The 12,179-nt window shown below is 46.1% G+C and overlaps 1 protein-coding gene across 4 annotated transcripts in view; it reads left to right on the top strand.

Moving 5' to 3' along the window:
* Positions 1-12,179, top strand: part of SMG1 (SMG1 nonsense mediated mRNA decay associated PI3K related kinase) — a 795,166-nt gene that overhangs the window by 606,561 nt on the left and 176,426 nt on the right. For all 4 annotated transcript variants that reach the window (XM_082260927.1, XM_082260924.1, XM_082260925.1 and 1 more), the window contains exons 45-46: positions 9,151-9,369; positions 11,591-11,781. In XM_082260927.1, the coding sequence (XP_082117053.1) occupies positions 9,151-9,369; positions 11,591-11,781 (410 nt within the window). The remainder of the gene's footprint in view (positions 1-9,150; positions 9,370-11,590; positions 11,782-12,179) is intronic.

The raw sequence follows: 12,179 nt of genomic DNA on the forward strand, positions 1-12,179 counted from the left end.
GCGAAGGTCTTCCTGCCGGAAGACAAACTCAGGACTCTTCAGGAGGAAGTCAGGTCCCTCAGGGACGTTCCACACTCGTCTCTGCGGACGTGTATGAGATGTCTGGGATTGATGGTCTCGGCCTTCGAGGCGATTCCTTTCGCGCAGTTTCACACGCGGGGTCTCCAAGCGGAGATCCTGTCCAAGTGGGACGGGCGACCTCAATCTCTGGATCTTCAGATCTCGTTGAGTCATCGCACCAGGGAAAACCTTCTGTGGTGGCTCCAGTCCCCGTTGGTGTCCAGGGGCAAGTCGTTTCGTCCGATCTCGTGGACGATAATCACCACGGATGCCAGCCTGTCGGGCTGGGGTGGTGTTCTGGGCGTTCTGTCCGCCCAGGGGACCTGGTCGGAGGGGGAGTCTTCCCTCCCGATCAACATTCTGGAATTGCGTGCGATAAGGCTCTGTCTTCATCGCTGGACGGACCGGCTGCAGGGCTGCCCGGTTCGGGTGCAGACGGACAATGCCACGGCGGTGGCCTACATCAACCACCAAGGGGGCACCAGGAGTGCCCGAGCGGCTCGAGAAGTGGCCGACATTCTGTCTTGGGCCGAGACTCATGTCCCGGCGATAACGGCGGTTCACATTCCGGGAGTGGAGAACTGGCAGGCGGACTATCTGAGTCGCCAGACCCTGGATCAGGGGGAATGGTCTCTCCACCCGGCTGTCTTCCAGATGTTGTGCGCGAAGTGGGGTCTTCCAGATGTGGACCTGTTCGCGTCTCGCCTCAACTACAAGGTGAAGAGGTTCGTGGCAAGGACGCGCGACCCTCGGGCAGACGCGTCGGACGCGTTAGTGGCCCCGTGGCATCAGTACAGGCTGATGTACGCGTTTCCACCGATTCAGTTGCTGTCCAGGTTCCTTCGCAGGTTACACTCGGAACGCAGCACGGTGATTCTTGTGGCACCGGACTGGCCTCGCCGGTCCTGGTACGCAGACCTCGTGAATCTGGCGGTCGACGCCCCTTGGCGTCTGCCTCTTCGAGACGATCTACTGTCTCAAGGACCGATTTACCATCCTGCTTTACAGTCGCTGGCTTTGACGGCCTGGCTGTTGAGACCGAGGTCCTGAAGGAGAAGGGTCTCTCTCCAGAGGTCGTTCATACTTTGATCAACGCGAGGAAGTCTTCCTCGGGGAAGGTTTATTACCGTACTTGGAAGGCCTATTTTGCCTGGTATGAGTCCAGGGGGTTTTCACCCCGCACGTACTCGGTTTCCCGTGTGCTGTCTTTCCTTCAGACGGGTGTCGATCAGCGTTTGGCGCTGGCTACGATAAAGGGTCAGGTGTCTGCGCTGGCCGTTCTGTTTCAACGTCCCGTGGCTTCCAACTCCTTGGTTGGCACTTTTATTCAGGGTGTGCGGCATCTGGTTCCTCCTAGGAGGGATCCTTTGCCCCCTTGGGACTTGAATCTTGTTCTATCTGTGTTACAACGTGCTCCTTTTGAACAGATCAGGGAGATCTCGTTGTCTATGTTGTCCAAAAAGGTCGCCTTTTTGGTGGCGATCACTTCGGCTCGCAGAGTGTCGGAACTGGCGGCTTTGTCCTGCAAGTCTCCGTACCTGGTTGTTCATTTGGATAAGGTGGTCTTGCGACCTAATCCTTCTTTTCTGCCGAAACGAGTTTCGGAATTCCATCTTAACGAGGATATTGTTTTGCCTTCGTTGTGCACGAAGCCTAAACATCCAAAGGAGGTGAGATTGCACTCTCTGGATGTTGTTCGGGCGATAAGGGTTTACCTTAAATCGACTGAGTCTTTTCGTAGGACGGACTCCTTGTTTGTTCTTCCGGAGGGTCCTCGGAAGGGCATGGCGGCTTCGGCCTCTACCATCGCCAAATGGATCAGGCAGACCATTGAACAGGCCTATGCTTTGCAGGGGAAGGTTCCCCCTGTACCTGTGAAGGCGCACTCTACTAGATCTCTGAGTACGTCTTGGGCCTGCCGTCATGGGGCTTCTGTAGCCCAGGTGTGTAAGGCGGCGACTTGGTCGACCGTGCACACTTTCACAAAATTCTACAAAGTAGATGTTCAGGCATCGGCGGATGCTTCCTTTGGCCGCAAGGTTCTTAGTGCGGCTGTTCCATAGGGTCCCTTGTTGGGGACTCCTGGCTGTTGGGATAGTTTTTGTATCCCCTGGTTTTTTTGTCTTTTCCTGGGTTGTTGCTCCTGTTGAGCACTTCTTTTTGCTGTTGCCCAGCTGGTTTCCTTCCTTTGGTAAGGTTCCTTTCTTTGATGTGGAGACTGCGTTGCCTTTCGGCGCGGATGCGTTTCCCACCCCTCATGTTTGCACTGCTTTGGGACGTCCCCATATGTGACGAATATGAAGAGGCGGCGACTGTCGGAGGACGTAAGAGAAAACGGAATTTTTGTAAAATCTTACCTGTAAAATTCCTTTCTCTGAGTCCTCCGACAGTCGCCTCCCCCGCCCCTCTTTTGGGGTTTGAATGTATACTCTACTGCTATTCCACTAAAACTGAGATATGGTTGCAGGAAGTAGGAGGGTATTGACTGAGGGGACCACCCCTTGAGGGTAGGATATGTTAAAGCTTTATTGTTAACATATTCTGTTGCCTAGCTACTCCTTCGGAGCAAAGTCTAATACCCCATATGTGATGAATATGAAGAGGCGGCGACTGTCGGAGGACTCAGAGAAAGGAATTTTACAGGTAAGATTTTACAAAAATTCCATTTTTTCTTCATACATTTTGGCCAAAATGTATACTGCTACTCATCTCTAGTAAAAATAACCTATATTAGTGTATATTATTTAGTCTGTGTGAAAGTTATTGAGTCTAGAAGCTATGGTACCAATTCCTGAAAATTGATCACACCTGATGTACTAACGGCCTATCTCCTTTCTTGAGGCCCTAAAATGTCAGAACAGTACAAATACCCCCCAAATGACCCCTTTTTGGAAAGTAGACAGTCCAAGGTATTTAGTAAGAGGCATGGTGAGTTTTTTGAAGTTTTAATTTTTTCCCACAATTCTTGGGAAAATGAAGAAGAAATTTTTTTTCTTTTTTTCCCCACAAAGTTGTCAATTTATAAACTATTTCTAACACCTAGCATGTACACAGCAAAAATGACACCCCAAAATACATTCTGCCACTCCTCCTGAGTATGGCGATACCACATGTGTGAGACTTTTACACAGCCTGGCCACATACAGAGACCCAACGTCCAGGGAGCTCCTTCAAGCGTTCTAGGAGCATAAATACACTTATAACTTTCTGACTACATATCACACTTTTGAAGGCCCTGACTGGCCAGGACAATGGAATTGCCCACAAAATGACCCCATTTTGGAAAGAAAACACTCCCAACGTATATTCTATGAGGCATTGTGAGTCTTTTGAACATGTCATTTTTTTCCACAAGTTTTTGGAAAATGTGGGAAAAAAATGAAAACCTATTTTTTTTTTACACAAAGTTGTCAATTTATAGGATATTTCTAACACATAGCATGTACATAGCAAAAATGACACCCCAAAATACATTCTTCCACTCTTCCTGAGTATGGCGATACCATATGTGTGGGACTTTTACACCGCCTGGCCATAAACCGAGACCCAACATCCAAGTAGACACCTTCAGACGTTCTAGGAGCATGCATTTTACATCTAATTTCCTGACAACCTATTACATTTTTGAAGGCCCTTCATATTTCTAACACATAGCATGCACATACCAATTACACCCCAAAATATATTCTGCTGAGCAAAGGGTAAACAAAAGATTACCTGTGGTTTTAGTAGTGGTCCACAGAGGAGAGCATCCAGGTAGAAGGCAGGGATGTGGTCCGTGACAGCAAAAGCAATCGGACAGGCAGCAGGCAGAAATACTGTCCATAGTCATTACAGGCAGCAGGCAGGAGTACTGTGCAAAGTCATTACAGGCAGCAAGCAGGGATACTGTCCATAGTCATTACAGGCAGCAAGCAGGGATAGTGTCAGCACAGCCAAGCATTGGTCCAGGTAGCAGGCAGAGATGTGGTCTATAAAGTCCTGGGTCATTATATGCAGCGATATGTTCAACACAGCCAAAATATTGATCCAGGCAGCAGGAAGGACCATCACGCTTAGGCCTCTGTCAGGAAAGAATGGGGACAGGGGTAGAGGCTTCTCCCACCCAAATCGCTTTGAAGCCTCCGGACTCCAGACCCTGTTATGGGAACACAGAAAACCAAAAACGGTTTTTCTATACTCCTAACTCTCTTCTGAAGCCCCTCACATATACAGGTCCTTCTCAAAAAATATGCATATTGTGATAAAGTTCATTATTTTCTGTAATGTACTGATAAACATTAGACTTTCATATATTTTAGATTCATTACACACAACTGAAGTAGTGCAAGCCTTTTATTGTTTTAATATTGATGATTTTGGCATACAGCTCATGAAAACCCAAAATTCCTATCTCAAAAAATTAGCATATCATGAAAAGGTTCTCTAAACGAGCTATTAACCTAATCATCTGAATCAACTAACTAACTCTAAACACCTGCAAAAGATTCCTGAGGCTTTTAAAAACTCCCAGCCTGGTTCATTACTCAAAACCGCAATCATGGGTAAGACTGCCGACCTGACTGCTGTCCAGAAGGCCATCATTGACACCCTCAAGCAAGAGGGTAAGACACAGAAAGAAGTTTCTGAACGAATAGGCTGTTCCCAGAGTGCTGTATGAAGGCACCTCAGTGGGAAGTCTGTGGGAAGGAAAAAGTGTGGCAGAAAACGCTGCACAACGAGAAGAGGTGACCGGACCCTGAGGAAGATTGTGGAGAAAGACCGATTCCAGACCTTGGGGGACCTGCGGAAGCAGTGGACTGAGTCTGGAGTAGAAACATCTAGAGCCACCGTGTACAGGCGTGTGCAGGAAATGGGCTACAGGTGCCGCATTCCCCAGGTCAAGCCACTTTTGAACCAGAAATAGCGGCAGAAGCGCCTGACCTGGGCTACAGAGAAGCAGCACTGGACTGTTGCTCAGTGGTCCAAAGTACTTTTTTCGGATGAAAGCAAATTTCGCATGTCATTCGGAAATCAAGGTGCCAGAGTCTGGAGGAAGACTGGGGAGAGGGAAATGCCAAAATGCCTGAAGTCCAGTGTCAAATACCCACAGTCAGCTTCAGTCAGCTGCTGGTGTTGGTCCACTGTGTTTTATCAAGGGCAGGGTCAATGCAGCTAGCTATCAGGAGATTTTGGAGCACTTCATGCTTCCATCTGCTGAAAAGCTTTATGGAGATGAAGATTTCATTTTTCAGCACGACCTGGCACCTGCTCACAGTGCCAAAACCATTGGTAAATGGTTTACTGACCATGGTATTACTGTGCTCAATTGGCCTGCCAACTCTCCTGACCTGAACCCCATAGAGAATCTGTGGGATGTTGTGAAGAGAAAGTTGAGAGACGCAAGACCCAACACTCTGGATGAGCTCAAGGCCACTATCGAAGCATCCTGGGCCTCCATAACACCTCAGCAGTGCCACAGGCTGATTGCCTCCATGCCACGCCGCATTGAAGCAGTCATTTCTGCAAAAGGATTCCCGACCAAGTATTGAGTGCATAACTGAACATAATTATTTGAAGGTTGACTTTTTTTGTATTAAAAACACTTTTCTTATATTAGTCAGATGAAATATGCAAATTTTTTGACATAGGAAGTTTGGGTTTTCATGAGCTGTATGCCAAAATCATCAATATTAAAACAATAAAAGGCTTGCACTACTTCAGTTGTGTGTAATGAATCTAAGATATATGAAAGTCTAATGTTTATCAGTACATTACAGAAAATAATGAACTTTATCACAATATGCTAATTTTTTGAGAAGGACCTGTATGTGAGACCCCTGTCTACTGAAGTAGAAGGGCAAAAGATCAGTCCAAGTGGCAGGCAAAAAGCGTGGTTGATTAGCAGGCCGGGTCGGTACACTTGGAAGTCAGAAACTTGGTTTAAAACGGCAGGCAAAGGCATCGTCGGTAAACAGGCTGAGGTCGGTACACATGGATTTCAGAAACTTGGTTTTTAAAACGGCAGGCAAATGCATCGTCGGTAAACAGGCCAGGGTCTGGTAACGTAGAAACATGGTAGCATGGTGATCTGGACAGGTATTTCAAAATGGGAAATGGCAGTCTTAAAATTAAGGGGATCTAAAAACTTATGGCTGTATGGTAGATTTTGAAGCAATCTCCAATGCATAGGCCAGGTTGGGAGGGACAATCGGGACAATGATAACTAGTGTCTCTTCTAATTCCATTTCTGCTGCACACACGACATCTCTTTTGGCGCCTTCTTCCTGATTCTGTGGGGGGAATGTTATAGGGAAAATGTAGCTCGTGAAGTCTACTCACACTATCCGAGCGAATGCTTGCTGGGGCCGGTCCTTGTTGGTATATTAGGGCAGTGATGATTTCTTCAATGTACTTGAGGTAGTAATGGTGTGGGTTTCCGGGTGTTTTTTGATGGCAGACAAAGGAATTGTACATGGCCATATGAAAAAGGTAAAATGCAACTTTTTTGTACCAGTAACGGGACCTTCTGGTTGATAAATAGGGCTGCAGCATCTGGTTATTTAAATCCACCCCCCCCCCCATGAACAAATTGTATTCGTGGACGCATTCAGGCTTTGTAATGGGGCCACGTCTTCGGGGAATCTCCACCACGGTGTCATTGTGGATGGTGGACAAGATGTAGACATCTTTCTTGTCCCTCCACTTCATGGCCAACACTTCCTCATTCCTCATAAATGCGGTTTCCCCCCGTTGAAGATTTTTTTGGACCAAAGGTTGTGGGAATCCCTTCCTATTTTTTCTGCTGGTACCACAGGCCAGGGTTTTTTCCAGGTATAGATGACGAAAAAGGGGAAGACTGGTGTAATAATTATCCACATAAAGATGGTATCCTTTTTTGAACAGGGGGTATGCCAGGTCCCAGACAATTTTCCCACTGGTTCCGATGTATGTTGGGCATTCGAGGGGCTGGAGCTGGGAATCTTTGCCTTCATAGACACGAAAGGCATAGACATACCCAGTGGCTCTCTCGCATAATTTGTTCATTTTCACCCCATACCTGGCTCTCTTATTTGGGATATATTGCTTGAAGTGCAGCCGGCCAGTATAATGAATAAGGGATTCATCCACACATATGTTTTTGTCTGGGACATACACTTCAGCAAATTTTTGTAAAAAATAATTTATTAGGGGGCGCAATTTATATAATTTGTTGTGGTTGGGATGATCTCGGGGAGGGCACTGTGAATTGTCACTGAAATGGAGGAAGCGCATGATCATGTCATACCTTGATCTGGACATGACAGTGGAAAAAAGAGGCATGTGGTGGATGGGGTGGCTGGACCAGTAGGCATGGACTTCATTTTTATTAGACCCATGTTGAGTGTAAGTCCCAAAAATATTTTAAATTCGTCCACTGTAAGACGGCGCCAATTGAACATGCGGGCATAGGAAGAATCGGGGTTGGAGGCAACAAATTGATCTGCGTAAAGGTTTGTTTGGTCCACAATGTACTCCAGCAAGTCTTGGGGAAAAAACAAATAAACATAATCTAATAGGGAAAAATTTGAAGTGTTGGGCTGCACACCTGGCTGTGCGGTGAAAGGGGGGATTATCGCTGTTCCTGAGCTGGCAGGCAACCATACGGGGTTTGCCAGGGCATCGGGAAGGTGGGTTTGGGCCTGGCTTCTTAGGGTTGCACTAGTTATTCCAGTGCTGGTACTGGGCTCCTCTTCTTGGGGTCTAGCTGCGGCGGTGTTGGTGCTGCTAGTTGAAGGATGGTGTTCTGGGCTTACTCTCCTTATCCTTTTAGGAGGACGGACTGTTTCCTCCTCGGATTCAAGGTCCGATCCACTATCCTCCACTGGCTCATATTCTGAACCAGTAGCAGATGATGCGAGCTCCCCGGCGCTCTCATCACCTGACTCGGCTATTATTTCAAATGCCTCCTGTGCTGTGAAAAGCCTTTTTGCCATACTGGCGGTACTGATTGGTCCTGGCGGTACTGATTGGTCCTGGCGGTACTGATGGGTCCTTGCGGTACTGGTGGGTCCTGGCGGTACTGGTGGGTCCTGGCGGTACTGGTGGGTCCTGGCGGTACTGGTGGGTCCTGGCGGTACTGGTGGGTATTGGCGGTACTGGTGGTACTTATGGGTACTGGCGGGTTGTTTGATGTGCTGACAGATGATCCAGATGTGATGACAGATCCACAGATCCAGATGTTCTGACAGATCCAGATGGGCTGTGACACTGGTGACAGGTTCTCTTTATTGGGGGGGGGGGGCTGTGTAGTGCACTTTTTACTAAAATTAGACAGTAAATGTACTCACTGATCACTGATCTCTGCTATTCTCCTCACACGATCGGTGTGTGTGAGGAGAACAGCTCAGATCAGTAGTAACAGCTTTCCAGTGTTATTGTTGTGACCGGCTGTGATTGGACACAGTCAATCACGTGGTAAACAGTCAATTTTATTGGCTGTTTACTCTGATCGGGTATGCGCTGTGTCCGAGGGACACATTACATGCCCGATCGCTGCGGTGCGCTCTCTCAGGAGCGCGCAGCAGCTTGTTATCCTGGCCGCTGTCATATGACGTCCGGTCAGGATAACTCAACCACATTCCCGCCGTCATTTTGTAATAGGGCGGGCTAGAAGTGGTTAATTCTAATTTAGAAGGGAATTGTTTGATCTTTACCCACATCGGCATCTCTGACACTTGAAAGTTAGCAGAACTGATAAAATGTCACAATTTGAATTTTATTCACTCCCAGTACGTTCTGTTACTATAATGGCTATTTTTTAGGATACAATTTACTTCAGTCAATTGATTCCAGAAGGTTAAAAACAATGTGTAGCTTTGAATTTCGCATTATTTAAAATCATATGTAGTCAGTGAGTGGAATCCCCAAAGCCTGGGCAAAAAACTTCTATTGTAAGCGATCAGCCCCATCCTGCCTAAAAGCCTGGAAGCACCATGCGTTGAATGACCAGGCCCTTCCTTCGTGCCTTGATTTTTGCCTTTTGCATTCTTTTTAGATGTTATCTAGTTTGTTTTGAATAGCTAAGCTTGCGTAGTTCTGTTAACATATGAGGTTGTGTTTTGACATCAGGTCCTCCATATAATGAGAAGAGGAAGAGAGACCTTACTGACATTGCTTGAGGCTTTTGTTTATGACCCTCTTGTGGACTGGACTGCAGGGGGAGAGGCGGGATTTGCAGGTGCTGTCTATGGCGGAGGAGGACAACAGGCTGAAAGCAAGCAAAACAAAAGAGAAATGGAAAGAGAGATCACACAAAGCCTCTTTTCCTCCAGAGTGGCTGAAATAAAGGTAACATTTCTTTTAAATTATATTGTTTTGGTTTGTGGGTTTAACAGATTGTGGTTTTAAATTTTATATTCTAATCATACAGTACACAGGGAAAGAAGTCATAGAATGTGGCTTTGCTGAGAATGCTCCCAGTGCACCCTCGTATAACCCTACCCACTCTGTGGGACTCCAGTTTTTTGCTAGTGCCTTTAAAGCGGAGCTCCAGCCATCTGTGGTAAAAATAAGTCAGCAGCTACAAACAGTGTAGCTGCTGACTTTAAAAAACAGCCACTCACCTGTCCCACGATCCAGTGGTGAGCTCACCCCAGGCAGTCTCACCCGCTGTCTTCGGTCCCACACGACGGCGTATTCACTATGAGCACCCGGCTGTGACAGCTTGCGACTTCACAGCGGGATGCCTACTGTGCATGCGCAAGTTCTGCTGCGCATCATGAGTGGTGAATGCAGTCTTCTGGGACCTGTCAGTGTTGAATAAGACTGCAGGGAGAGGGAGAAAGGAAAACTTCCATTGCCGAGCGCCACGGCGCTCAGAACACAAGTTTGAAGCGGGTACCTGTCAAAATCTGGTACCCGCTCCTCAAAAGTGCCAATTGTGCAAGAGGAGCGGGGGACAAGTCCTTAAAGCGGAATTTCCCCTTTTGGGTGCAGTTCCACTTTTAAGTTATGAACCTTTCTAAACAATTCTTTTAGATATTTCCATCAAGATTTATTGCCTCAGCGCTTACTAGCAGTTTCTGGATTGGTTACCCTCGATGTACGTTTTGGAAACTATACCTGAACACCACAGCAGTGGGGCCAGCCTGTACTGCTTGCTTCATACACTGAATCCTGTGTTTGCCACTTATTTTGGCATGTGGTACAACAAGTGTAGTTCACCAAAGAATGCTGTACAGGTTAAGGCGGTGGGTAACATATTGTAACGTTTTGACTTTTTAATTTTAGTGGGTGTTTGCCACTAAGCATTGCTGCTTTAGTGGTGACATAGCTACACTTTATGCTTTCTGACAGGACTGCACCGACACCACAAGTGTTTGGCCCGTGGTTCTCAATGGATGAGTTTGACAGGCAGTGCCCCCTTTCAGACTTTGCAGCCTGAGTTAAAAATGCCATAGCTGCCAATAAAGCATTTTAACAATACCTTTTTGGTTTATAATATAACGTGAGTTTGAGCAGTTTTTCATTTTTTTTTTTTTCCAAAATGTATGCCTCACGTGCCATTCCATTTCAAAATACTTTACTGAAATTAAATTCATTAAAAAAGAAAAAAAATAGTTCACCTTTTTTCAGCCAATCATAGCAGCTTAATTGTAGCATTCCAAAACATTCTGGCATGGAATACCATGTGCAGGATTTAGGTTTCAATTATTAGAGTTGAAGAGCTCATGTCCTTCTGAGCTCCAGCATCTCTCTCCATACAGCTGAAATGAGAACCAGGTTGAGCAGGTGTACAGTTTGTTCATCTATTTTGCAAAGTTTACCGGGTAGATTTTCAGGCCTCTGTGGATGCCAGCTTTGGCTGCAAGGTACTTCAAGCTGCCGTCTTGAGTGTTTTAGGTCCACGACCCTTTGTGTTTGCGGTCCCGTTTGCTGCCACTTGCTAAAATGTTGCTCACCCTCAGTTTACTGCTGTGAGAGGTCCCATAGTCAATGACTTCCTTTCCGGTAATGTACTATTAGGATAGTAGGAATTTTCAATTACCAGCATATTCCGTATCTTGGTACCGGACACAGGTCCATCACCTCTGCCTTCTGTTTCTCCTTATTGCTTGCTGTAAACCAAAAGTCTCACAAAGTAGGTGGGGTTATAAAGGGTGCACTGTAGGTGGTTCCAGAAAACTTTTTGCCAGTGCCCAGTAACCTTACAGTAGCATCATTTTACCCCCATGGTATGCCTTACTGTCTTGTTCTGTACTTGAAAATATATGTCACGTTCTTATATGGGTAAAACATTTTGTTGACAGTTGTGTATCAGTGACTAGTGTGGATCTAAAATGGTAGTCAAGTTTGTGACTTTGTTTCCCGATTCACTCCTATAAAGAATGAAAACTCTTCAACCAAAGATACAATGATAGAGGAAAATAAAAAGCAGGCCTGTTTAACTTTTTATCGTTTTACCTATTTGCTTGATGGTGCTGACCTTTTTTCCCTAAAGTTTATTCTTTTTGCCTACTGTGAGGCCTCTGACTCTCAATATTGTAGATTAATACTTTTCCTTTTACAGGTGAACTGGTTTAAGAACCGGGATGAGCTGCTAAGTGTCCTGCCTAAGCTAGACAGTAGCTTGGAGGAATATCTAAACTTACACGAAGAACTGACAGAGGTGGAAAAGCTGCAAACCCGACTCATGGAGGAGATTACCTTCTTGGAAGGAGCAGAAGCCCCAGATCATCCTGCTCATACACTGCAGCACAGGTTTGTGGTTATGGACTTTGCCTAGGTCCTATCAGGGAGTTTTTACTATGTATCTGCCTATTGGGGTTATTTCTGGGGCAACAAGTGATGGAAAAATGTTTCAATGGGGACACACATACATTTTAGTACAGTAAGGAAGGTGTTTGTAAATTTTGACAGTGTTTTTATTGCTGCATACCAAATGTGCTTTGGGTACTTTTCCACAATAAATTAAAACTTTGGGGGGGGGGGGGGGTTATACTACTGTGAAAAATTGTTAGGTAGTTGTGAAGAAATGCTGTAAAGTAAGACTGCTTAACTAAAACAGCTGTATAACTGAACAGTCAAACTCTCCTACTAAGGTGAGGTTGTGGGGGACAGTTTCATGTCACAGGTCATGGAAGACTGAGCATAGCAAA

The sequence above is a fragment of the Pelophylax lessonae genome (assembly GCF_965119305.1).
Source record: "Pelophylax lessonae genome assembly, chromosome: 6".
Classification (NCBI taxonomy): Eukaryota; Metazoa; Chordata; class Amphibia; order Anura; family Ranidae; genus Pelophylax; species Pelophylax lessonae.